This window comes from Lynx rufus, unplaced genomic scaffold, assembly GCF_022079265.1.
Source record: "Lynx rufus isolate CCGP_SWC_20201006 ecotype Redwood Valley unplaced genomic scaffold, mLynRuf1.p SCAF_16, whole genome shotgun sequence".
Lineage (NCBI taxonomy): Eukaryota > Metazoa > Chordata > Mammalia > Carnivora > Felidae > Lynx > Lynx rufus.
In genome coordinates this window covers 12,797,714-12,824,247 of record NW_025814830.1, presented here as the reverse complement: position 1 = coordinate 12,824,247, position 26,534 = coordinate 12,797,714, and the positions used below count along the sequence as shown (strand labels likewise).

The window sequence follows — 26,534 nt, the reverse complement described above, 5'->3', positions numbered from 1 at the left end:
GTTCGAGCCCCGCATCAGGCTTTGTGCTGCTTCCTCAGAGCCTGGAGCCTGCTTCAGATTCTGTGTCTCCTTCTCTCTCTGTCCCTCCCCTGCTCATGCTTTGTCTCACTCTGTTTCTCAAAAATAAATAAATGTAAAAAAAAAAAAATGAAATCTTGCTATTTGCAACTACGTGGATGGAACTGGAGGGTATTATGCTAAGTGAAATTAGTCAGAGAAAGACAAAAATCATGACTTCACTCATAGGAGGACTTTAAGAGACAAAACAGATGAACATAAGGGAAGGGAAACAAAAATAATATAAAAACAGGGAGGGGGACAAAACAGAAGAGACTCATAAATATGGAGAAAAAAGTGAGGGTTACTGGAGGGGGTGTGGGAGGGGGGATGGGCTAAATGGGTAAGGGGCACTAAGGAATCTATTTCTGAAATCATTGTTGCACTGTATGCTAATTTGGATGTAAATTTAAAAAATTAAATTAAATTAAAAAAAATGATAAAGATATGATTCTGTCTCTGGCTTCCGTTGTTGCTGTTGGGAGGTCTGCTGTTTTCTAACTGCAATAATTTTGTAGGTACTCTGTTTTTAATGCTTTTAGCTTAGGTGCTTTTAATTTTGTCTTTTGTATTCTCAAGTTGTTCTTGTTGCTGTTTTTAATAATATATTTAAGTATGCATCTTTTTTGTCTCATTCATCTCACCTAGGATGTACTGTGCTTCCTAGATTTGTGGACTCATAGTTTTCTTCAATTCTGGAAACTTTGCATTCATGATCTCTTTAGATACTGCCTTTTTTCATTTGTTGTTTCCTTTTGACACTCCAATGAGAGCTATATGAGACCTTTTCATTCTGTCTTCCACCCCCATTTTTATTGAGGTGTAACTGAATATTAAAATGACGGCTTGGCATATGCATACACTATGAAATGTCACCACATTCCAGCTAATCTATGTATCCATTCTACATACTAGCCCTTTTTTGGATATGTGGTTTACAAATATTTTCTCCTAGACTATGTCTTGTCTTTTCAACCTTTAAATGTGGACTTTCACAAGCCAAATACTTTACTTTTAATGAAGCCCAAGTTTTCAGTTTTCCTTTTATGGATTATGTTTTTGGTATCAGGTCTAAGTACTCTACCTCAACCTCGAACTTAAAGATTTTGTCCTATGTTTCTTCCTACAAGTTTTATACTTTTAATGTTTAAGTCTGTGATCCTTTTTGAATTGATCTTCGTATAAGGTTCATTTTTAAATTTTTGCTCTTTAATACTTTCTTCCTCCTGCTTGCTTTGTTTATATTGCTTTTTTTCCCCTTTGGTTCTTGAAGTGGAAGCTTAACTAGATTATTGATTTGGGACTCTTCTTTTTTTCTAATGTATTCACTTAGTGCTAAAAAGTTCCCCATAGCACTGCTTTAGCTGTGTCCCACAAATTTTGATATGTTGTATTTTCATTCAACTTAATGTAATTTTCTAATTTCCCTTAAGGTTTCCGCTTTGACCCACAGTTTATTTAGAAGAGTGTTGTTTAGTTTCTAAGTGTTTGGAGATTTTCCTGCCTTCTGTTACTGACTTCTAGTTTGATTCCATTGTGGTCAGAGAATGTCCAAAAGAATTGGTTTCAAGTCTTTTTAAACATTTTTTAAAATGCTTATTTTGAGAGAGAGAGCAAGAGCACACATAAGCGAAGGAGGGGGAAAGAAAGAGAGGGAAAGAGAGAATTCCAGGCAGCCTCCAAGCTGTTAGCACAGAGCTCATTGTGGGGCTCAATCTCATGAACCATGAGATCATGACCTGAGGCAAAATCAAGAGTTGGATGCTTAACCAACTGGGCCACCACATGCCCCAATTCTTTTAAGTATTTTGAGGTTTACTTTATGGCCATGCATTTGCCATATCTTATTATATGCTCCATGAATATTTGTAAACAATGTGTTTTCGGCTGCTGTTGGAACAAATGTTCTATAAATGTCAGTTAGACCCTGTTGGCTGCTGAGTCCTATATTCTGGTAAAGATGATAAACCTGGAGAGGTATGTACCTGGAAACAGTTTGGTTGAAAATTTGTGCACAAACTGTTTGCTCTCCCCCTTTACTTTTCCTCTTTTATGTAATCAAATACACTGCACATAGGGTTTGATCTCTGGATAAACTGACCTAGAAAGGATGTACAACTGCACAAAAGAAGACAGGATTGAGGCACAGGCTGCCTGAGTGAAAAATCAGGCCACTAAGGACCTTCCTTATCCTAGCCCCAAACACCAGTAACTCAGGAGACTGGACATGTTTTCTGCTCTAAACAGAGCAGAAAGAACAGAGAACAGAGCTCTCTGGCAGTCTTCCAGTAAAAAGGCTGGCTCTAATATCTGCCAGTTGAGAAACTTTACCTCTTGACTGGAGGCAAGGATTACCACACATTTCAGGAAAGGATCCCATGTAAATTAAACAATTCAAGGTTTTTTTTGCAAAAAGAATTTGATTTGGACATAAAAGACAAAAATGGAGAAGAAAAATTTGAACAACTGTAATTACCCTGATAGAAAATTATACTGCATCCATATATAATAAGAGAAACCTATGAAAAAGGAAAAATTAGGCACAACTCATGAATAGTCCTTCCAGCAAATACAAATCCCAGGAATTAAAAATCTAAAATAGGGGTGCCTGGGTGGCTCAGTTAGTTGAACGTCTGACTCTTGATTTCAGCTCAGGTCATGATCTCATGGTCATGAGATCAAGCCCCGTGTCTGACTCTGCACTGAGTGTGGAGCCTGCTTGGGAATCTTTCCCTCTCTCCCTCTGCCCCTCTCCACACCCCTGCATCTGTCTGTCTCTCTCTCAAAAATAAATAAACGTTTTTTAAAAACTTAAAAATGTTTGTCCAAAAACAAAAATATAAGAAATATTCTCAGATCTGGAGTCTAAAGACTAAAATTCTCACCTAGCATAAAAAATGTTTGAAAATCCATACCATAAGTTAGGACATTTCAGTACACTGGAGATATAAATAACAATAAGTATCTGAATGGGGAGGGGGACATAAAGTTACATATACAGGAATGGAAAGCAACTAGTATTAGATTTGACAACATAAGCTACCAGAAGACTTGAGGTGATGTTTCCAAATTTTGAATACTGGAGAAGTGTGAGAGTAGAATAAAGACATTTTCAAACATGAAAGAACTAAAAAATTTAACTCGAACACGTGCATCTAAAGGAAGCTATTGAAAAAAGAACCTTAATGAACCTTAATGAAAATGAAAAATTAACTTGATTCCAGGAAACAGTAATCCGATTCAGGAAAACAATGAAAGTGAGCTTCATGACAACTGTAGAGTCCAACTGGAGCCCCAGAATGGTAGACTGAGAGATTCTAATGGGATATTTGTTGTTGGTTTTTTAAAAAAGGTTTATTTAGTTATTTTGAGGGGGAGAGGGGCAGGGGGGGGATTTCAAGCAGGCTCTGTGCTCTCAGCGGAGAGCCCGATGTGGGGCTTGATCTCACAAACTGTGAAATCATGATCTGAGCCAAAATCAAGAGTCAGATGCTTAACCAACTGAGCCACCCAGGCACCCCTCTAATTGGATATTTGAACAATTTAAAAAAATCATCTGTGGATATTTAACATAAATGTGGAACATCTATAAAAACTAAGAACAGGTACAAAGAAAACTAATGAAATCCTTAATAAACAAAAAAAGCTAGAAAATCTACCTGATTTTGAATAAAAAATAATTTACATAATTAGTATATAAGTACCACATATTGACTTTGAGATATAATTATATTTGGAGGTGGTCAAGGAGAAAGAAAAAGGTGTAAGTTTTTTGCTTTAAATGAAATATTGATTATTACACTGACATTTTTATTAAAAAAGACATTTTTAACTGCTAAAAATAAGACTGATCTTTTTTTAATGTTTATTTATTTATTTTGAGAGAGCGAGAGAGAGACCAAGTGCATGAGTGAAAGAGGAGCAGAGAGAGAATACCAAGCAGGCTTCATGCTGTCAGTGCAGAGCCCAACGTGGGGCTCAATCTCACAAACTGTGAGATTATGACCTGAGCCAAAATCAAGGTCAGACACTCAACTGACTGAGCCGCCCAGGCACCCCAAGACTGATCTTTTAACTAAAGGTGTTCAAAGAAACTTTTATTATCCAAGAGTGATTGAAAACATTGAATTCATCCAAGATTTCATCTAAGTGCAGTTAAAAACAAAAACAAAAAAAACCTCATATGCAGATGAATATTGCAAGTACATTTATAAGAGAAAATAAAGCGCCCTTCTTTTGTTTTATGAAGTCCTATTAATTTCAACTTCCTGATTATATACTCCTACAATCTTATACTCATAAATAATGATAATTTTACATGCTCATTTCCAGTATTTTTGTGCCTATAATTATTTTACTCACTTAAATGCCATAGCACCACATTCTTGAGAGCACACTTAGTGGCCAAGATGCTGACCATCAAAATCCCAGAACCTAGTAACACAGTGATCCATGCTGGGGAGGAAGGATTATCCTTTGCCCTTCAAGATTCTTCTGGCTGATCTAAGAGTTAAACCGACACACCATAAATTAACAGAAGATAAACAAAAGTTTAATAAAACGTATACTTCCTGTATACAAGGGAGAGACCTAGGAAAACTGCATGGCTCCCTGAAATGGCCAAAGCCATCACCTTAATTACCATCTTCAGTTAAAGACAAAAGATGTTGGGGTGGAGGGTCAGTTATGGGAGGTTACCAGGAAAAGCATATTAAATAAGTATAAGGTTGTTATGCAGATTTAAGTCCATGCCTTCTCCAGGGATAACATTCTAGAGATTTAGGTACCGTCTTCTTCTTGTTACAGTGAGGGAGACACCCTTAAAAATAGAGATTTCCCTTACAAATGTAAATGTTTCTTACAAAAAGGTAACTTGTACTCAGTTCCAGAGCTTCTGTGTTTGCAGTTCCTTAAAAAAATAATCAGCCTATAATAATCCTTATGCTAAAGAGACACATTTTGGGTGGCAAATTCTGCTCCCCTACACCCACAAACATGGTATCCATGCAAAGCAAGAACCAGAAGTACAGGCCTATCAAAACCGTGCCAGAAATAACACACAATGGGGCTTCTGGGAGAAAATATTTTACCTCTACTCATCTTAGGTTCTCTGCTAGGGCTCTGCAACAAAAAACAGATTAACAGAAGACATAAACAATTTATTAACATGTGTGCACATGTCTCATGGGAGAAAACAAGAGTAACTCAAAACTGGTGGCTTAGCACTCTAGCTTATACAGCATCTTTAACAAATAATATGACTGTAGAGAAATGACAGGATAAAGAAAAGCAGTTTTAGAATCCCAAGTGTGGAAGTCTGTGAAAGGAAACTAATGGGAGTAAAATCTATTTGCAGATTCCTTTGGTACCATCTATGGGCTAAGAATCTAGAGCTGTCTCAAACAACTCAACAAACTCAACAACAGGGTATAAAACTCAAACAGGGTATAAAATGAGAATTTATACCCTGCATTTAGGCAGAAATGGGGGAGGGCAGAGAGAGCTTTCCTGACTTTCATGCTTCTAAATTGCTTTCAGCTCAAAATAATTTTTTTTGTCCAAGAGGCATATATAGAGGTAACATACTCTGGTTACCTTCACAGCACAGCCATCTTCAAGGATACACACAATGTGAGGCACTTCATTGTTACAATAAAAGAAACCAGCTCCAGATGGAGTCATTTTACCCTTAGAGAGCAAACCAAGATTAACAATTTTAATTAATCAACAGTTGCAGCTCCAACCACTCCCATAAATGTGACCTTTAAACAGTCAACCTGAAATTTCCTGAACAGCACTAGTAATCTGCAAAATAAGACTCCTGCCTATTCTCTTCCCTCAAAAAGATGACCTGGCCTGAAACAACCCTTTCTTTTCTTTTGCTAATAATTTCCTTGCCCCATCATCCTGCCTGGAAATCCTTCCATTCTGTAAAATTCCTAGGAATGTCTACTTACTAGAAGGGATGCTGCCAACTCATGAAGAGTTAAATAAAGCCGATTAGATCTAGCCAATTGAATTTGTTTCTTAATGCTACAAACCACAGAGACTTCAGAGATCCCTAGTCAAGCACAATCATGCACACAGTGTTCTCTGTGGCGCTTTCTCAGTCTTACATCCAAAGAATGACATATGCGGGGAAATCGCTCCATGTAGGAAAAAACACAACCCAGTCTGCAATTACACTCTCAGGCACTTGGCGGTACCACGCCAGTCCATCAGGAAGCTCCACGTGAACCACACACAGGGCACTGGGTATCAGTCAGGGTCCCCGTTACGAGCCTAGAGATCTGGATACCCAGGCCCAAGCCGGGCTCCTGGCTCCAACCTTTCTTACCTGCACCCCTTTCCCTTCCCCTACCCTCCAGCGATTGTGGCTCCAAGAGGCTCCCTGACCTCAGTAGAGGACAGGGTTCGCCCCCCACCCCACCCCAGCGCCTGCGTACTCGGAACGGAAACTGCAACTCCCCGGAGCCTCCACGCTCCTCTTGAGGGCGGTGCGGTGCTCGCGGTTCAAACCGAGGGCGGAGCCGAGAACCGAAAGAGGAAAGCCAGAATACGTAGCTTTTGTGATTTTGGACTACTGTTCCAAAAAGGGAGCAGGCTCGGATTACCCTTGGTAGCACCGATCACTCACAGAGTCACCATTACGGGCCTGAGGAGTCCTGGCCCTGCAGAATTATGCTTCTCCATTCCGCAGGCCAGCCGCGGTAATCTGGCCCCATTTCCCCCCGCGAGCGCTTCTGAAGAGCCGAGGCCCTTCCCCCGCCCCCTGCGCGCTTGCGCACTCGTGCCGAGATAGGCACTCTAGAAGCCCGACACAGTAGACTTGAGGGCTGGGCGGTCCTCAGAGCTAGTGGCGGCCGGAGTGCGCGGACTGCTTTTCTGAAGGACTAGATTCCGCGGACCCGACCCGGGGTGGGTCCTGGGGCCTCGGGCTACTGTGCGATTCTTCCCGAGTGAGGGCTTGCAGTCAGAGACACGGACGGCTTGGGTTTAAATTCGTGCGCCAGTAGCGCCGCTGGGCCGGGTATGTGGGCGCGGCCTGTTCTGCAATGCGAGACCCTGCGGTCCTACTCACCTCGGTCTTCTCTACCACCCAGGCCTGGCTGTAAGAGGGAAGGCGGAGGTGGAGCCCCAGAATAAAGGTCCCCTGCAGAGCGCTGGAACCAGATTCAGGGCTGGCCTGTGGGGACGGAACGACCCCTTGGACCGAAGAAGACGCAGTGGGCAGTCCCAGGCGGTGAGCAGTAGCGACGACCAAGCTATTGGGTACCCAGAGCCGCGAACCCGGACTCGGGTGACCGCAAACCTTTCCTCGTTTGCCTCTGGTTTCTGTTTGTGCATGCCTGTGGCGATTGGCAAGGGGCAGAGCGGGTGGGTTTTGACGGACTAAGAAAAGCCTGGGGTGTAATGAACACTTTGCTTCCCTAGCCCTGCCAGTCTCCAGAGAAGGCCTTCGAAGTGAAACGAATCGCTGCCGCGCCTCTAAAAGCCAGGTTCTGTGTGAGTTTGTGCTGATTCTTTGTTTCCGTGAAATGATTTGATTTTATGGACACTGGGCTTTTTAAATTTTCTTCCCTTGGAATGTGCTGCTTAAGAATGATCTATTCATTGATTTGTGCTTTAAGATTTCCCTACCTAGTTAATGGCAGAGGACCTAATTAATAGATAACACTTCTTAGTGCCCGTCTAATACAGTTCTACGTTTAGTTTAACCATATGCTATATATTCTGATTATGGAAATGCCCCTTTTGGAAGTGAAAGTTCATGCTTTGTTTTCGACTGTGATTTGTTAAGGAGTAGTTCAGGGTTTGTTTAGATATCTTCAATGATTGATTCCAGAGTAGGGGTGGGAATTTTTTTCCAAGAGACTCCGCCATTGGAGATTTTTGGTAACTGCCAGATGTGGTAGAGATTTGGTAGCATGAGTTTATTTTGCTTATTTTTGACAAATACAAAATGGTATATGTTTAACGCATAAATATATACATGTTTCAGTATATGTATACATTGTGGAATGGAATGATTACCACCGTCAGACTAACATCCATCACCTCCCATAGTTACTTTTGTGTAAATAACTATGGTGAGTGGTGAGAGAATACTTAAGATCTACTCTTGTGGCAAATTTCAAGCCTATAATACATTATCATTATTTATAGTAACCATGTTGTACATTAGGTCTTCAGAGTTTACTTATGACTGAGAGTTTGTAGCATAAGTTTATTTAGGGCATGTTATTGGATAGACTGAGGTGTATAAGGTATTTAAGAATTTTGAAGCTAGGGGTGCGCCTGGGTGGCTCAGTCGGTTAAGCATGGGACTTCGGCTCAGGTCATGATCTCGCGGTCAGAGAGTTCCAGCCCAGTGGCGGGGTCTGTGCTGACACCTCGGAGCCTAGAGCCTGCTTTGGATTCTTTGTCTCTCTCTCTGCCCCTCCCCTGCTGGCTCTCTGCCTCTCTGAAAATAAATAAACATTAAAAATATATAAAAAATAAAAGGATTTTGAACCTAGGTTAAGAGAATTTGAATCCTGCCCACCACTTAAATCTGAGGGAGTTTGAGCAATATTTCTGTGTCTCAGTTTCTTCATCCATTAAATCAGAATTATAATAGTATTTATGTCGCAGAGTGGTTTTGAAGATTACCTGAATTAGTACCTGTAAAGCTCTTAGAGGAGTACCCTGCACATTAGAAGACTGCTTAACTAATATTAGCTATTGGTATTAAATGATGATTGTTAGTCATTCTCTATCAGTTTTCTGTACTCCCAAGAGTAATGAAAATGTGAGCTTAATTAGGATGGATGCTTGCTAGCAGGAAAATGAATCACATGCTCAAATGGACCAAAAGAGGAGTTCTTAACATGAAGTCTTTGGACTGTGTTTATGGGTTTTCAGGCCAACAAAAATCTAAGAATACGTACAGGATTGTTGTATATATTTGTTGGTAATTTGGTGGGGAGGAAGTCTGTCATTTCATGATACTAATCAAAGTTGTATAAGACCCAACAAGGTTGATTCTTACTGGTGTAGAATCGAAGTTTGGGATAACTGGGAATGACTTTTGTTATAATCTTTTATAAAAGTAGCATCCAGCAGTATGGAAATGGTTAAGTAACTCACACTCCATCCATGTGATGGGATGTTATACGATACTAAAAATTCTATTTATTAGTAATTTAGTCATTAGAAAAATATATATGTATATAATGTAACATTGAAAAGTATTTATTCTGAATAAAAATCTTTAAGAAATTAAGTTATATATGTATCTTGAACACTAAGATAACAATTTATAAGATACATTACAAGGGTTTAATAACTAGTGTATTAACTGGAGCCCAGTAGAGTTAAGCTCAAATATTTGAGCAGATGCTATGAAATAAGCATTTTTTCCCCTGTCTTTAGTTTGGAAAAGCATTGTGATCCTTCACAGAAGGATCTCAGGTGTTGATGAAATACAATATTCAAGAATTGGTAGCGTGGAGGCTCATGGTTCATGGGTTCTAGCCCCTCATTGGGCTCTGGACTGACAGTGTAGAGCCTGCTTGGGATTCTCTCTCTCTCTCATTTCCCTGTTTTTACCACTTACATAGGCCAATTCAATCACAAATTTTTAAAAACATTTTATTTTTCTAAGTAATCTCTATATCTAGTGTAGGGTTGGAACCCACAGCCCCGAGATCAAGAGTCACTCACTCTGTGGACTGAGCCAGCCAGACACCCCTAATCACAGTTTTCTTAATGACTATAAGGTATCCCATTCTCCCAAATCATTAAAAAATTATTTTTAGTGAGAATAGCTTTTTATAAATTTTTATTTATTTATTTTTAGCTTTGAAAAATACTTTGTGTGTGTGTGTGTGAGAGAGAGAGAGAGAGCGCGCATGAGTAGGGGAGGGGCAGAGAGAGGGAGGAGGAGAAAGGAGGCTTTGTGCTGTCAATGCAGAACCCCAAACAAACCATGAGATCATGACCCGAGCCAAAATCAAGAGTCAGACACTTAACCCACTGAGCCACCCAGGCGCTCCAATGAGAATAGCTTTTTAAAACGATATTTCTGATGGAATTAATGCAGGCTTGTGAAATAAAATTACCCATGGTCCCAACATCCAGAAATAATCACTATTAATATTTAGAGCATATTTTCCCAAAATATTTCTACAAGCATGTATTTTTGTGTACGATTTTATTTCTGAATAATGGTATAACCCTAATTAAAAATTTAAAAGAAATCAAGACCTCTATTCTTAGTTTAATTTTTTAAAGTTTATTTATTTATTTTGAGAGAGACAGAGACACAGTGCTAGTGAGGGAGGGGCAGAGAGAGAGGGAGAGGGAGAATCCCAAGCAGGCTCCCTGCTGTCAGCACAGAGCCCTGTTGTGGAACTTGGTCTCACAAACCGTGAGATCATGACCTGAACCAAAACTAAGAGTTGGGCCCTTAACCGACTGAGCCACCCAGGAGTCCCCCTCTAGTTCTTACTTTAAAAGAGACATTCAGTGTCCTCATGGATTTTTGAATCATGGATCTATGGGGAAAGGTAAAATCCCAGTAGTCCCCTTCTTGTTTGAGAAATCTTCCAAGCAATTACAATTCTTAAGATAGAAATGGAAATTAAATTGAGAGACTTAATTAAAATTAATTTTAAAATGTCAGAATTGAAAGATAGAGATTTTTCCCCCCATCTATTGATATCTGTTTCATATTGATGATTTAAAATAACTAATCATATTGGGGCGCTTGGGTTACTCAGTTGGTTAAGCGTCTGACTTTGGCTCAAGTCATGATCTCATGGTTCGCAAGTTCGAGCCATGTCAGGCCTTGTGCTAACAGCTCAGAGCCTGGAGCCTGCTTTGGATTCTATGTCTCCCTCTCTCTCTGCCCCTCCCTACCTGGTGCTCTGTCTCTCAAAAATAAATAAATGTTAAAAAATAATAAAAATTAAATAAATAAATAAAATAACTAATCATATATTGTTTTGTAAACTGATTTTTTTCTTTCAGTGTATCTTGAAAATACTTTCTATTCCTTAACTGTTTTCTAAAACTTAGCATTTAATGATTACCTTAGTATTCCATTTTATGAATGTTTTATAAATTATTTAAGAAATCAGTTATTGGGTGGTAATGTTCAAACTGCCCAAGCAATTCTTTCAACAGGCTTTCTATGTGCTATTACTTACCCAGCTTTTCACTTCATGGTCATTTCAGAGACAGGAACACTTTTTACCAAGTGGGATATAGGTGACACTCTGTGAATTGTTTGGCTGAATTTCTGAAGGATTCTTTACAGTATGAAGTAGACCATAAAATTTAATTTTACCTGCCATTTCTTTCTTGGCCTTTGTCCCCCACATCACTATGGAGAGGAAGGTGATGTTAGGGCTCCAGGAAACTGAGTCTATAGGTTTCTGGAGATTGGGTTATTGATAAGATTGCCCTCTTTTTTTTTTTTTTTTTTTTGTCATTTACTAAGACATATGTAAACTGATGGAGACTCATGTCCTGCATGACTGTGATCTCTATTAGTTAACCATTTGTTTTCTTCCCTTTCCTTTGTTCTTGGGCAGCCAGAAGGGTCTGAGGAATATCACACATATCCCACCTGGGGGGGGGGGCGGGAGGGGAGGGTTTGTGAGGTATTAGCTTGCCTTATGCTCCCTCATCATATACATGTATGTTTATGTAAGTAGTTTTCCTGCCAAATATACAATTATACTATAAAACTATTTCCTAACCTACCTTCTACCAGCAGTTTGTAGTTACCATCTTTCCATTATATCAAATAAGAATTTTACCTTCATTTTTAGTATTTTTTTAATTAAAATTTATTTTACTTTTTTAAAGTTTACTTACTTATTTTTTTAGTAATTTCTACACCCAACATGGGGCTTGAACTCATGACCCTGAGATCAAGAGTTGCACACTCTTCACTGAGCTAACCCGGCACCCTCATTTTTCATGGGTTTTTAGTGCCATTGTGTGAATGCACAATAATTTATTTAACCTGCTAAAAGATATTTAGGTTCTTTCCAGCTTTTTTTGGTCCCATTATAAACACTTCCCATACATCATTCTACATCATACCTTAAGTGTCCATTTCCCCACAACTTTAGTAGTAAGTAGTATAATCAATTTTTCAAATCTAGTCCAATTCCTTTAATTTGGATTTCCTTAGTTATTAGTTAGTTTTAACGAATGAGTTATTTCTACTTTCTAGAGAATTAGCCATGGTCAGGTTTCACAAGTTCACTTTTCCCCAGCCTGGGTTCCAAGAGAGATGGGTTGATAAATGAGATCATGCAGGTAGTATTGATGATTCTGAACAGATATGTAGTGACTGGTGAGCTCTGAGGGCCTGCAAATGGTAGTTCATCCTCCCCCTGGGAAGGGATCCCAGTGTGCAAGTATAGTTTTGTCATAAAGACCACTAGCATGGGCTATGCAAGTTTTTCTCAAATTGTGACATTTGGACGAGCAACATCAAGTATCTCTTGGGAACTTGTTAGAACTGCAAATTCTCAAGCCCAAGCCCAAACACCTACTAAATTCCAAACTCTAAGAGTGAGGCCCTGCAAACTGTGTTTTAATAAGCCCTCCAGGGGAATCTGATGCACACAAAGTTTGAATACCAAACTTTGTTGCTCATTATGATAACCTGGCAGAAATTTTATAAAATCTGAGGGGAATTTAAAAATTCTGATTCCCAGGTCACACTCTGTACTAATTAAATAAAAATGAGAGATGTGAGCCAGGCATCAGTATATTTTAAAGACCTGAAGGTAATTCCAGTGTCTAGCAAAGTTTAGGAAATTCTTGTCCATAGTATTTCCTATGTTTAGGTTTAGGGAGCCCAGCCACATTCCTGAGTCTTAGAAAGAAGTTCTGGGTTAGATGATGTAACCACTTCTTGGCTGGGAAGGTGGCAATGGAGGGAAATGGATCTGCTCAGGACAGGCCTAGACAATCCATTCTCAGGTCCAGATCAGCCTCCCTGGGGCAGGAGACTAACTGGAAACACTCCTGCTAAAGTATATGAATATGTGCTTCCATGCAAGAGAGTCTCTGCTCTGTGTCTGTCCTTGTGCAACTGATTTTCCTGTGGATTTGAGGACATCTGTTTGTCTAAACTACATCCTACCTCTTATAACTTGTCTGTGTGTTGCTGGGGGGAGAGGGTTGTAGGAAGGGAGTAGTAGTATGACTTTTTAAAATTTGGGAGCTCTGAGGCAATTTTGTTCTTATGGCTTCACCTTCTTCCCCCAGCTCTAGCTTCTATGGACTCAGCTTCTCCAGCAAGTGACCTTTGAGGAAAACTAACCAGTTCTTGCAACTGTAAAATCATGGCTCATGTAAGTTGGTGTTTCTATTTAAAGTACGGTAATTTTTTTCAGTTTATGTGAACATTCTCATTAGATATCCTGAAACTTCTTAATAGAGCCCCACCCAACAGCTTTTTCCTAGTCTTCCATTCTAGCAAGGGATGAAATCAGGCAGCCCAGGCCCCTTCTGTTTGCCTCTCTCTTCTCCATCCATGTCCATGTGTATATTGACCAAATTATTCAGCATCTCCTAAATGTTCAGTCTTTGCCTAGAGCAGAGATAAAATAAAAGTGAAGTCCATAGAGGAAATTGTTTGATCTGTGACTCAGTACTGGAGATCACTTTAGAGCAGCTCCATCTAAAGGAATTATAATATGAGTTACCTATGTAATTTAAAATTGTCTAGTAGTCACATATTAAAAGTATAGAATTAGTGTCGTTTTAAAAATTTTAGAGATATACAAAGAGAGAGCGCACACTAGTTGGGGATAAGGACAGAGGGAGAAAGAGAGAATCTTAAGCAGGTTCTATGCTCAGAGTGGAGCCTGATGTGGGGCTCGATCCCACAACCCTGGGATCATGACTTCATCTGAAACCAAGAGTTGGACACTCAACTGACTGAGCCACCCAGGCACCCCAAAGAATTAGTGCCTTAAGTGCAGTAGGCAGCATAACATCTCATAAAGAGTATAGAATAATATGCAAGGCACTTATGTCATCTTGAACTTTTTAGTAGTCTCATTAAAAAAAAGTAAAAAGTAACATGTACAGTTAATGTTTTATTTAATTCAGTACATATAGTCAAAATGTTATTTAAAGTGTAATCAGTATGGAAATTATATTTTACATTTTTTTCTTTCTAAAGTCTTTAATATCAGGTATGTATTTTATAATTATAGCACATCTAAATTTGGACTAGCCACAATTTAAGTGCTCAATAACTATATGTATCTACGTTAGAATACTGGACATTGCAGCTTCAGAGATTTTGTATAACTTAAATTTTAAATATGACTTAATATATTTAAAAGTATAGAAACATGAATATAATCATTACTAAGTCTAACACAAATGGACTGTTGTTTAGTAAATTAAAAATATTCAGTAAAGTATTTGTTATAACAAAAATGCTAATGATACAATGATGAAGAGAGGTCTGGAAGAAATTTTTAGTTTTATACAAACTCTACTTTTTAAATTTATTTTTTTTATGTTTTTGAGAGAGAGAGAGTGCAAGTGGGGGAGAAGGGCAGAGGGAAGAAAGAGAGAGAGAGAGAGAGAGAGAAAGAATCTTAAGCAGGCTCCATGCTGAGCATGGCTCAAAGCAGGGCTCAACACGGGCTCTATTCTACGACCCTGGAATCTTGACTTGAGTCGAAATCAAGAGTCAGACACTCAAGCGACTGAGCCACTCAGGCACCCCCAAACTCTACTTTTTAAAAATAGAAATTTTATGGTTCATTTGGAAGGGGGAAAAAAATCCATCAATTTTTTTTCTAATCCTTAAAGGAAAAGGAGTTAGAATGAAACACATTTATTGAGAATTTTTTTAGGCCTATTTAAGCCCATTGCAAGCAGTGTTTTTATGATCACTATTCCAGTTAATTGTGAAATTCTGATTAATCTATGTGAACATATCTAGAAGTAAATAAAATTAAGTATCCCACAGTGCTTAATTAAGGGAATTATCCCCCTTCCCACAGGAAGTTTTGTCTCTAGCAGTGGTTGGCAAACTACAGCTCATGAGCCAGATTCGTCCCTTGGCCTGTTTTTATTTTTATTTTTTAAAATTTAAAAAAATTTCTTTAATGTTTATTTATATTAAATGTAGCATGAGTAGGGGAAGGGCAGAGGGGAGGGAGACACAGAATCTGAAGCAGTCTCCAGGCTCTGAACTGTCAGCACAAAGCCTGATGCAGGGCTCAAACACATGAACCACAGGATCATGACCTGAGCCGAAGTCAGACCGACTTAACCGACTGAGCCACCCATGTGCCCCCCTTGGCCTGTTTTCATACAGCCTTTGAGCTAATTATGTTTTGAAGGAATTGTTTTAAAAAAGAAGGGAAAAGGAAAGGATGTGGAACAGACCATATGTGGCATGCAAAGCTTAAAATATTGGCCCTTTACAGAAATAAATAATTTTAGAAATAATACATGGGTTTGTCATTTCAGCATTTGGTGATGTTCAGAGATGTGGCTGTAGACTTTTCTCAGGAAGAGTGGGAATGCCTGAACTCATATCAGAGGAATTTGTACAGAGATGTGATATTAGAGAACTATAGCAACTTGGTGTCAGTGGGTAAGCTTATCTGTGTCATATAATTTAGAAATTCATAGGACTGAATTTCACGGCTGTCTTTCTAGAAGCTAGCTGAATATTTTCTTTGTATTTAGGAATAGGCACCTGCAGCCATTAAGCATTTAAATAGCTCCTTCAGCTTCCCCGATAATTTAGTGACCTTTATGTCTTTCTTTGCCTTCTCTGTAATTACTTCTCTTTAATGACAGCTAGATATAAATTCTGAGACACTTATAGAAAAACCAGTTATCAAAGAAATCTGGTTTCTTATTGCTATAAATGGTCTATTATCTGTTACTTCACCTGAATGTGAGTAGGAAGACCAGAGGTATCTGGCTCCGCATATCTATTTAAAAAGCTTATACAACATATGTGTTGCTGGGTTGAATCAACAGTTTATTAAAACTCAAGTGGACCATTGAATTTACCACAACAGACATATTACCTTTTAAGTGATTTATGCGTAAAAGTTTAAAATACATGAATTTTGCATTTGATATTGGATGAATATCCTGGCAAGAAACTAATTATTTTCCTCTTAGCAAAAGAACAAAAAATAGCAAAAATATCTAATAAAAGTCCCTAATAAGTATGCATAGCGTGTACTGTGTACTAAACACTCATCCAAACACTTTACATTTATTAAATCAAACCTCACAACAGTCCTTTGGCTAGATACAGTATTTCCTTTTTACAACAGAAAAATAAGGCCATAGTGACCCAGGTAGCAGAGCCAGGATTTGAAAACCAGTGTTCTCAAATCATTATTTCTTCTTTAAAAAAAAAAAAATCATTCCTTCCTCTTAAGAGACAGAGTTTGTATGAGTTTAAGACAATGTTCCTACTTCTGTTCTTGTTATTCCTTATGATCCTGAAGTAACACTATTATGAATGTTTTTTTCAATCCCATTACTCGATTTCATTCTGCAGGCTTGATCAAATAAATTCTTTATTACATACCCTTATGTTTTTTTCAAGCAGGGTGTACCATTTCTAAGCCAGATGTGATTACCCTACTAGAGCAAGGGAAAGAACCCTGGATGGTTGTGAGGGATGAGAGAAGAAGAAGGAGCCTAGGTGAGTAAGTGCTAATCAGGCAGAGATACGTGGTTATGGCATGGCATGGCCTACTGGTTGGGAAGGAAACACACACCATAGATACTGGTAATGAAGAAAAGACCTGAAACCTGGGAAGAAAACTTAGATCTCAGCATGAGCCACCAAGGAAATTTCATCTGTACTATGGCTTGCTACTTGTTTCTTCACTTCTATTTCCCTGTCATTTCAGTGGGGGAAAGCTTTCTTCCATAATGACAACCTTTTTTTTAAATAAGGAAAATTTTTTAAATGTTTATTTATTTATTTTGAGAGAGTGGGAAAGGGAGAGAGCACGGGCAGGAGAGGGGCAGAGAGACAGGGAGAGAGAAAATCCCAAGCAGGCTCCATGCTTAGCCCTGAGCATGGTGGGTTCCATCTCACGAATGTGAAATGACGACCTGAGCTGGTATCAAGAGTTGGGTGCTTAATGGAATGAGCCACCCAGGTACCCCTGTAATGACAACCATTTTACCTGTACTTTGGATCTAATTTGTTTCCAATCCATTTTTTGTATATGTATTTCTTCATTGCTCTTTTCATAAAGTTTACATTGTAGTAGGGAAGTCATACAATAAACAAACAAATGGGTTACCAAATATCATAAGTGATTAAGTATTATGAAGAAAAGTATCTTATGTGGATCCTGAGAAACTTAACAGAAGACCATGGGGGAGGGCAAGGAAAAAAAAAAAGAGAGGGAGCCAAACCATAAGAGACACTTAAAAATTGAGAACGATCTGAGGGTTGATGGGGGGTGGGAGGGAGGGGAGGGTGGTGATGGGTATTGAGGAGGGCACCTGTTGGGATGAGCACTGGGTGTTGTATGGAAACCAATTGGACAATAAATTTCATATTAAAAAAAAAGAAAAGTAGGTAGGGTAAGAATATGGAGAATTATGATGGGTGAGTTGGGTAACTTTAAATAGGGTGGTCAGAAAACAGGAAGTAGTTTGAAGAGGCTCTAGCTGGTCAAAGATGGAACTATTTGACTATACACATAACTGCAATATGTTATAATACATAAAATATGCTTAATTCCATACATTCTTAGTGTTACTAATAGTAAATTGTTCACCATTGGAAACTACTAGAGATTTAACTTACTAGAAAATATAAATATAAAGGAAAAGAAGTATTCTGCATTCCTTATAAGAACTGTACCAATAGGTATTAGATGGATGTTTTTCTTAAAAGTATTCAGTGAATATGGGGCGCCTGGGTGGCGCAGTCGGTTAAGCGTCCGACTTCAGCCAGGTCACGATCTCGCGGTCCGTGAGTTCGAGCCCCACGTCAGGCTCTGGGCTGATGGCTCAGGGCCTGGAGCCTGTTTCCGATTCTGTGTCTCCCTCTCTCTCTGCCCCTCCCCCGTTCATGCTCTGTCTCTCTCTGTCCCAAAAATAAATAAAAACGTTAAAAAAAAAATTAAAAAAAAAAAAAGTATTCAGTGAATAAATGAAAGATGACAGAATTAGAGTATTACCATTTTGGAACCCATAATGAACAACTGAATCTAGGCATTGAACATCAATACTGATAATGTCACAGAAATAGAGAAAATCAGACATACTTCTTCTAATGAAAGGACACAATATCACCTATGAAGTAACTTTGCCAATAAAATTGGTCCTAAGTCTGATCAAGTTTCTAAAGCCAACTACCAATTTATGGGAAGAAGATAGAGGAACATGTTCTACTGCCCCATAGGAATATAGTCCGCAAAATTAAGAAATGGGAAACACTATGGGGTCAAAACTGTTTCTTCAACAAATAAATTACAAGGGAAATTGAAAGATTGCAGGAGAACCAACCTATAGATTAAAAGACATGTAAAAGACCTGTCAACCAGTTGTATTCTATGGACTTTTTGGGGGGATAAATTTACTATTTTTAAATTACTTAAAATTTTATCTTTGAGACAGTTGGAAGTATGAACACTCATTTTTGATATTCTTAAAGAATTAGTGTCCATTTTTTTAGGTTTGGATAATGGTATTATTAGAAATAAATCCTGTAAGTAGAAAAAATGAATATATGGTATTTGTGTCAAATAATATGAGAAGAGTAGATTGGGGTGTGCATTGGCCTGGGTTGGTCAGGGGTTGATGGTTGTTCAGACTGGGTCATAGATGTGTAGACATTTATTAAACTATTCTACTTTTGTGTATGTTAAAGGTGCTCTGTGGTAAAGTTTTAAAGTTTTTGGGAAATAAAAAGAAAATGAGAGATGAGACCGTGTTAAAAATATATACAACTCTTTGAAGGAATTTTGCCATAAAAGTAGACACATAGGATACAGGAAATGTCTTCTACGATGTGAGCTATTAGAACATATTAAATGTTGAAGGGAATGATTTCAAAGAAATGAAAATTGATGGAGTAGAAAGATAGATAATATTGTATGGAATGGCCTTCAATAGATGGTAAAGAATAGGAGCCAATTTATGAAGAAAACCCATGCTTATGACAATGATACGGACACAGGTTGGTTGAATAATGTGAAGGGGAGAATACGTATTTTTCTTTCAGTTGCTTCTGATTCCTTGTTTAATTAAGCAGTAAGATTATCAGCAGAATGTATTATTTAGTATTTTATTAGGATTCAGTATGGATTATTTAGTATTTAGTAAGTATTGATTCTCAGAAGTACAATTCTGTGGTCATAGGGTTTTAATATTTACAGACTTCTTGATACATTAACCCTGGTGTTAATATAACCAATACTGCCTCTGTCATAAATATTCTATATTCCATATTATCTTGTATCAGTAACAACAAAGAAAGGTAGTGAAAGACATCATACTTCAGAAAACAAATTAATTCTGTGACCAGGTAACATGATCCTCGTTTTCTTTTTAATTTAAGCTGATACCCTGCAAAAGGAAAGAACATTTCTCCTTTCATATTGATCTAAGATGGGCTAACACTGTGTTTTCATATTAGCATTGTTTACTAAAGTTCTTGATTCAGTAGAATCCAAAGTAGTGTTTGGTTTAGTAATTTTAAATAGTTAAATATTTTACATATATCTTAAAAATCAAAACATTAAAATTCCTTACCATAGGCGAGTCTTTGGATGTTTAGTTTGGCCTTTGGTTTCATTGTAGGTCCAGCCAATTTTTTCTTGTTTAGATCATATATATATTACATAGGCTATTATTTCTAGTTTCAATTTAAAGTAGAACAAGAACCTAAAATATTCAGCTTTGTTTTTATAGAAATGATTGTCTTAGTAGCTTGCAAGGATAAGAACTGGCATAAACAAATATGGCTGACTTTTTGTTTACAGAAATCATAAGATTACAGTTCAGTGTTCATACTATAGAGTAGTCTCCTAGGTGAGAATTTTCAACATGCCAGGGTCTTAATCTGGCATGTCTTATAACGGGTGGGGGCATATATGAGAGTCTCAGGTTCACTATATCCACTTTCAGAATTTTTTTTTTTAATGAAAACCTTTAAATTTATAGGATGTGTGTGTGTGTGTGTGTGTGTGTGTGTGAGAGAGAGAGAGAGAGAGAGAGAGAGAGAGAGAGAATATGGACATTTTGTCTTAAGTTCGTGTATATTTATATATATTTTGTGTACTGTCTGCTCATCTCCTTTATTCTATTTTTCCATTCCATTGTTTAATGTTTCTTATGTCAATTTGTGTGAGCATTTATGCTGTGAACACTTTCTCATTTTCTTACAAATATTTTGGCTTACTTTTATTTTAACTATGACTTTCCTGTTTTTAAATTTTTTTATGACTTTCCTTTTCCATTGCTGGTTTTTACTTTTTAAATTTATAAGTAAATCCTTTGTAATTATCATTTATAACATTTGTCATACCTTTATAGCCTCCTACTTATTTACTACTGTTACTTAGCTAATTACTAGTCATTTACTATGTCATTTATATCTTATTTATCTTAATGAAGACTTAAATTGACTTTTTCCTAAAGATTCTTACAAAGTTGCCATAATTTTTTATTGCTTTTTTGGGGTAGGGAGATGGAGACAGAGAGAAGGGGAAGAGGGAAAGCGGGAGAATGGAAGGAACTAAGGGGAGAGGGAGGGAGGAAGACACAAAGATTTCATAGTGATATATATATGTTTTAATTTTATGTTTTATTTATTTTTTAGAGAGAGACAGAGTATGTGTCGGGGAGGGGCAGAGAGAGAGGGAGACACAAAACCCAAAGCAGACTCCAGGCTCTGAGCTGTCAGCACAGAGCCTGACGCAGGGCTCAAACTCATGAACCGTGAGATCATTACCTGAACCAAAGTCAGACGCTTAACTTACTAAGCCACCCAGGTGCCCCGATAGTGATATTTTCTATCATCATTTACCTGTCTCTGCTTATATTTTATCTACACTATTTAAATCATTGTTACTTTTTAATGTTTTCGGTAATCCTTTTCTAAGCAAACTTACTGAAACATAAATGTATACCCAAAAAAAAAAAAAAATCCAGAAATCATAAGGAAACAGCTTACTGAATTTTCACGAAGTGATCACACCCATCTGACCGGCAGCAAAATAGAGATTTGCTGGGATATTAGAAGCTCCCTCCTGGGGTGCCTGGCTGGCTCAGTTGGAAGAGCATGTGATTCTTGATCTCAAGGTCCTGAGTTTGAGCCCCACATTCTGTGTAGAGAGTTCTTAAATAAATAAAAAACTCAAACAAAAAAAAGAGAGAGAGAGAGAGAAGTAGCGGCTCCCTCCTAACTCCTTCCAGTCATTCCTCCCCACTGAAATTAACCACTATCCTGACTGTTAGCAACTCCATAGATTAGTTTTACTTTTTTTGAAACTTATAAAAATGGAACCATACAGTATATGTTCTTTTATGTCTGGCTTTTTTACTCACCATTATGTTTGTGAGATTGATCCATGTTGTTGCATGTACTTGTATATTATTCATTCTCCTTGGTATACAGTATTGTGTTGTTTCAGTATGTTTTAATTTGCATAGCCATTCTGATGGATTCTTTCCAGTTTGGGCATATTAAAACTAATGTTCCTGTATTCTCAGTTTTTAAAAATACCATTTTCATTTTGAAAAGTAGTGAACTCTTAATTGGAATTTTTTTGAGGAAATACACATTTGAGAAAAACGTCTCTTTGCTCAGAATTTTATTAGCATGCTTGTATGGTATAAAACTGTTCTTATGCCTGAAAAATCACGAAAATACTCTCTAGGTAGAATCTAAATGGCATTGGCTTTGAGGACTCTGGGGAGAGTATAGGGAAGGGCATGAAGAAGGAACTAAACAGGCTGTTTGTAACATAGATGTGTGTAGATATATAAACTGAAATAAAGATGAGCTTCTTGTTACCTTGTGAAAACAGGCAAAGTTTACTCATGACTATGCAAGGTAGAAAATCAGAAGTAGCGGAGATACCTAAGTGAAAGTAGACAATTGGGAAGATGATCAGATGTGAAGACATCACCATTTTTCATTTATATATTTGACTGAGATAGCTTAGATGTGCTTTTGTTTCCTATCTCTATAGGAAGTAATAAAAAATATTTAATTTGTAATAAGGTATAAGATTAGAGGCAAGGGAACATAGGCAATAACTGTTAGCCAATTATGAGATTTCTTAATTAATAGTTACTATATGCTATGAGTTTGTTATTCAATGATAAATGAAAGGTTGCTTCTGCCCTGGGAAGGTTTAAGGTAAGAAAATAAAGAGAATTTAAAAATGGGAAAAGTAATGAATATGTAACAACAAAATAAAAAAAGTATTAAGAGGCATGGAACAAGTTACTGGGATAGAAAATGAAGTATATAAATTAGATGAAGTCAGCATGGGTCTGATTTTTTTTTTTAACATTTATTCATTTTTGAAAGGCAGAGAGAGACAGAGCACAAATGGGGGAGGGGCAGAGAGAGAGGGAGACCCAGAAACAGAAGCAGGCTCCAGGCTCTGAGCTGTCAGCACAGAGCCCAACGTGGGGCTCAAACTCATGGACTGCGAGATCATGACCTGAGCTGAAGTCGGTCGCCTAACCGACTGAGCCACCCAGGTGCCCCAGAATGGGTCTGATTTTTAACATGGTATCTAAAGGATGAAAGGAACCCAACTATGTAGAAAATGCAAGTTGAAATTCCTGTGAATTTAAATTGTCAGTGAAAAGCTCTAAGAAATGGAAAGATTGTGACATATTCTAGGAACTGAAAGGAGGCTAGTGGGATAGGAATATAGGGAGCAAATCAGGCAGTGGCTTGAGATGATATCTTATGGTAAACAAAGGCCATGTTATGCATGGTAAGATGTTTGTGCATTATTCTAATTAAAAAGTAATCATTAAAAAATTTAAAGATTCTCAAACTTTGATGAGGTTTTTAGCTCGTTTACTTGAAATTGAGCTTTATTTTCTATTATAAAGTTTTTTTATATGCTTGTTCGCTTTTTCTAGAATAAGAAGATAGCATGTATTTGTCTTGTTTTCTTTCAGATTTAGAATCCAGATATGACACTAAAAAGTTATTTCAAGAAAAGGATATTTGTGAAATGAATTTATCTCAGTGGGAGATAATGGGAAGAATTAGAAGTTGTGGCCTTGAAAACTCCTTTATCAGAAAAGATTATAAATATGAGAAGTTTGAGGGACAAGAACACCTTCAAGAGGGATATTTCCGGCAAGTGAAAAAAACCACCTCTGAAAAAATGCCCACTTACAGAAAACTCACTTCTCTTACTCTGTATCAGAGTATCCATAATAGAGAGAAACCCTATGAATGTGGGGATTGCGGGAAGGCCTTTAGAGTACGCCAACAACTTACTTTCCATCAGAGAATTCACACTGGCGAAAAACCCTATGAATGTAAAGAATGTGGAAAAGCTTTTAGACAGTGTGCCCACCTTAGTCGACATCAGAGAATTCATACTTCTGACAAACTCCTTGAATGTAAAAAATGTGGAAAGATCTTTACATGTGGTGCAGATCTTCGAGTACATCAGAGAACTCATATTGGTGAGAAGCCCTATGAATGTAAGGAATGTGGGAAGGCCTTTAGAGTAAGAGGACAACTTAATCTTCATCAAAGGATTCATACTGGCGAGAAACCCTATGAATGTAAGGAATGTGGGAAGACCTTTAGACAGTATGCACACCTTACACGACATCAGAGACTTAATATTGCTGAGAAGTGTTATGAATGTAAGGACTGTGGGCAGGCTTTTTTGTGTAGTACAGGCCTTAGAGTACATCACAAACTTCATACTGGTGAAAAACCCTATGAATGTAAGGAATGTGGAAAGGCCTTCAGGGTGCGGCAACAACTCACTCTCCATCAGAGAATTCATACTGGTGAGAAACCCTATGATTGTAAAGAATGTGGAAAGACCTTTAGTCGTGGCTATCATCTCACTCTCCATCAGAGAATTCATACTGGTGAGAAACCTTACGAATGTAAGGAATGTCGGAAGTTCTTCCGTCGTTACTCAGAACTTATTTCACATCAGGGTATTCATATTGGAGAGAAACCCTATGATTGTAAGGAATGTGGGAAGACCTTTAGACTGTTCTCACAACTTACCCAACATCAGAGTATTCATTTTGGTGAGAAACCTTATAAATGTAAGGAATGTGAGAAGACTTTTAGACTGCTATCACAACTTACTCAACATCAGAGTATTCATACTGGTGAGAAACCCTATGACTGTAAGGAATGTGGAAAGGCCTTTAGACTTCATTCATCACTTATTCAACATCAGAGAATTCATTCTGGTGAAAAACCATACAAATGTAAGGAATGTAAAAAGGCATTTAGACAACATTCACATCTTACTTACCATCAGCGAATTCATAATGTAACTAAATAATTTAGGAAAGCCTTCCACTGTGAATTTTGTGTTAAGGGGCATTAGAAAATAAATTCTAGGGGAAAAGTTTTTGAATATAGGAATCCCTTTTGCTTCGTGCTTACAGCTAACCTAAATAGTTAGGTTTTCTTTGAAGGAAAGGATAAATTTCATGAATTTTTAGAAGCCTTTTCTCATCATTAAAAACTATGTTAAACTTTGGGAAATGTGTTCTAGAAAGAAACTCTTTTTTAAAGGAGTGAATATAGAAGAGCTGTTAATCTTACCTATCATCGCCTCTTTTTCCCATCTGTATAATATATCTATGAAGGTTGCTAGGGCACTGTCTCATTCCAAAAACTGATAATTGAAAGGAAAATCATTTAGCCTGCATCTCCTGTTGAACTGTATTTTAGAGTAACTAGAAGTTGATGAGCTAAAGTTCTTTATTAGAGAATTTTGCAGCACATAATGAAATAATGGATCTAGGTACAATTCTCAGTGGAGGTTAAGACCAGTAGATACCCACTGATCAATTTTAATCTCAAAATAGGACAAAACATTTTGTGCCCCCTAATAAGTTACAGTAAGACATACACATGTTGCCAAAAAATATTGAACTGAATCTAAGCATCAAGATCTAACTCCCAGTTTAGGGAAGAATCACAGAACACAAGAACATGACACAAGAAGAAGCAATGAAACGAATTTAAAATGTGGGTAATTCCACAAGAGAAATGACCTGCCTTCAAATTCAATAAAATAGCATTGAAAAAAGGGAGGTGGAACTCTTAAATATTAAGAGTCTGAAGAAATGTATATTAATCAAATGCAGTGAACTAGATCACAAGTTGAACAAATATGTAAAAAGGACATTTTTATGACAGTTGGGGAAATGGGAATATTGACAGATAATACTAAGAAATTATGTTTTTGTTAGGTAGCATCGTAGTTATATAAAAATGTTAGAGATAAGTTTATACACATAAGATGGTATGATGTCTGGAACTTTTTAAAAGTGCTCATGTGGGGCACCTGGGTGGCTCAGTCGGTTGAGCAACCAACTTTGGCTCAGGTCATGATCTCACAGTTCGTGAGTTCGAGCCCCATGTCGGGCTCTTTGCTGACAGCTCGGAGCCTGGAGCCTGCTTCAGATTCTGTGTCTCCCTCTCTCTCTGCTCCTCCTCTGCTCGTGCTCTGTCTCTCAATAATAAATAAACGTTAAAAAAAAATTAAAAAAAAAAGTGCTCATGCAAAAGAAAAGGATAAGCTTGTTAAAGTGATGGTAAGATAAGTCTTGAGTACATAGTTTTTGTTTATTTTGTTCTTGCTATTTTCTTTACTTTTATGTATTTGAGTTTTTCCATAATATTATTTTAAAGATAAAATTAGCTCTGGAATTTTAACCAAATTGAAGTAAATGATTTTTTTAAATGACTGCATATCAAAATTTCTGGGTGTTGTCGAAGTTCTGCACATTGGGATATTAAATACGCTGTACTGTATTTGGGAAATACAGATGGAAGATCCAAATTTTATCTACTTCACCTATTGCTACCTCTGTTACCATGCCTGTCCCACAGTACTTCATATGTTTAAAGAATGAGTTTAAAAAGCAGTTACTACAACTAAATGTGGAAATTAATGGACTAGACCTTCATTGTCAAATAAGATAGTTGCCAGCAACATGTTGAGCACTCAAAATTGAGCACTTGAATTGTGGCTAGTTCAAATTAAAATGGTGTTAGGTGTAAAATACACATGAGGTTTTGAAGATTTGGTTTTTAAAAGAATGTAATGTATATTGTTTCTCACAGTGTTTCTCTGCTGTGATATTCAGTGGGATATTCAGAACCCAGTTTAAGTGTCTTTCTGCTTCCAAGTGGCATGTTTGCATACTGAGATCTTGGTTCTACCCTGAATCATCCTTTGTTTTCCTCCCCT

The 26,534-nt window shown here is 37.6% G+C and overlaps 1 protein-coding gene across 5 annotated transcripts; it reads left to right on the top strand.

Moving 5' to 3' along the window:
* The first annotated feature begins 6,882 nt into the window (after nucleotides 1-6,882).
* Nucleotides 6,883-25,667, top strand: ZFP30 (ZFP30 zinc finger protein). Of its 5 annotated transcripts, XM_047078156.1 has the most exons (7): nucleotides 6,883-6,975; nucleotides 7,161-7,300; nucleotides 7,492-7,563; nucleotides 13,333-13,418; nucleotides 15,565-15,691; nucleotides 16,670-16,768; nucleotides 23,242-25,667. In XM_047078156.1, exons 4-7 carry the CDS (start codon nucleotides 13,410-13,412, stop codon nucleotides 24,609-24,611), a joined length of 1,605 nt encoding a protein of 534 aa, XP_046934112.1. In that variant the 5' UTR covers nucleotides 6,883-6,975; nucleotides 7,161-7,300; nucleotides 7,492-7,563; nucleotides 13,333-13,409; the 3' UTR covers nucleotides 24,612-25,667. The 5 variants fall into 5 exon arrangements, with proteins under 5 accessions (XP_046934112.1, XP_046934113.1, XP_046934114.1 ...); XM_047078157.1 differs by lacking the exon at nucleotides 7,492-7,563; XM_047078158.1 differs by lacking the exon at nucleotides 15,565-15,691 and having other exon boundaries at nucleotides 16,673-16,768.
* Nucleotides 25,668-26,534: the final 867 nt, after the last annotated feature.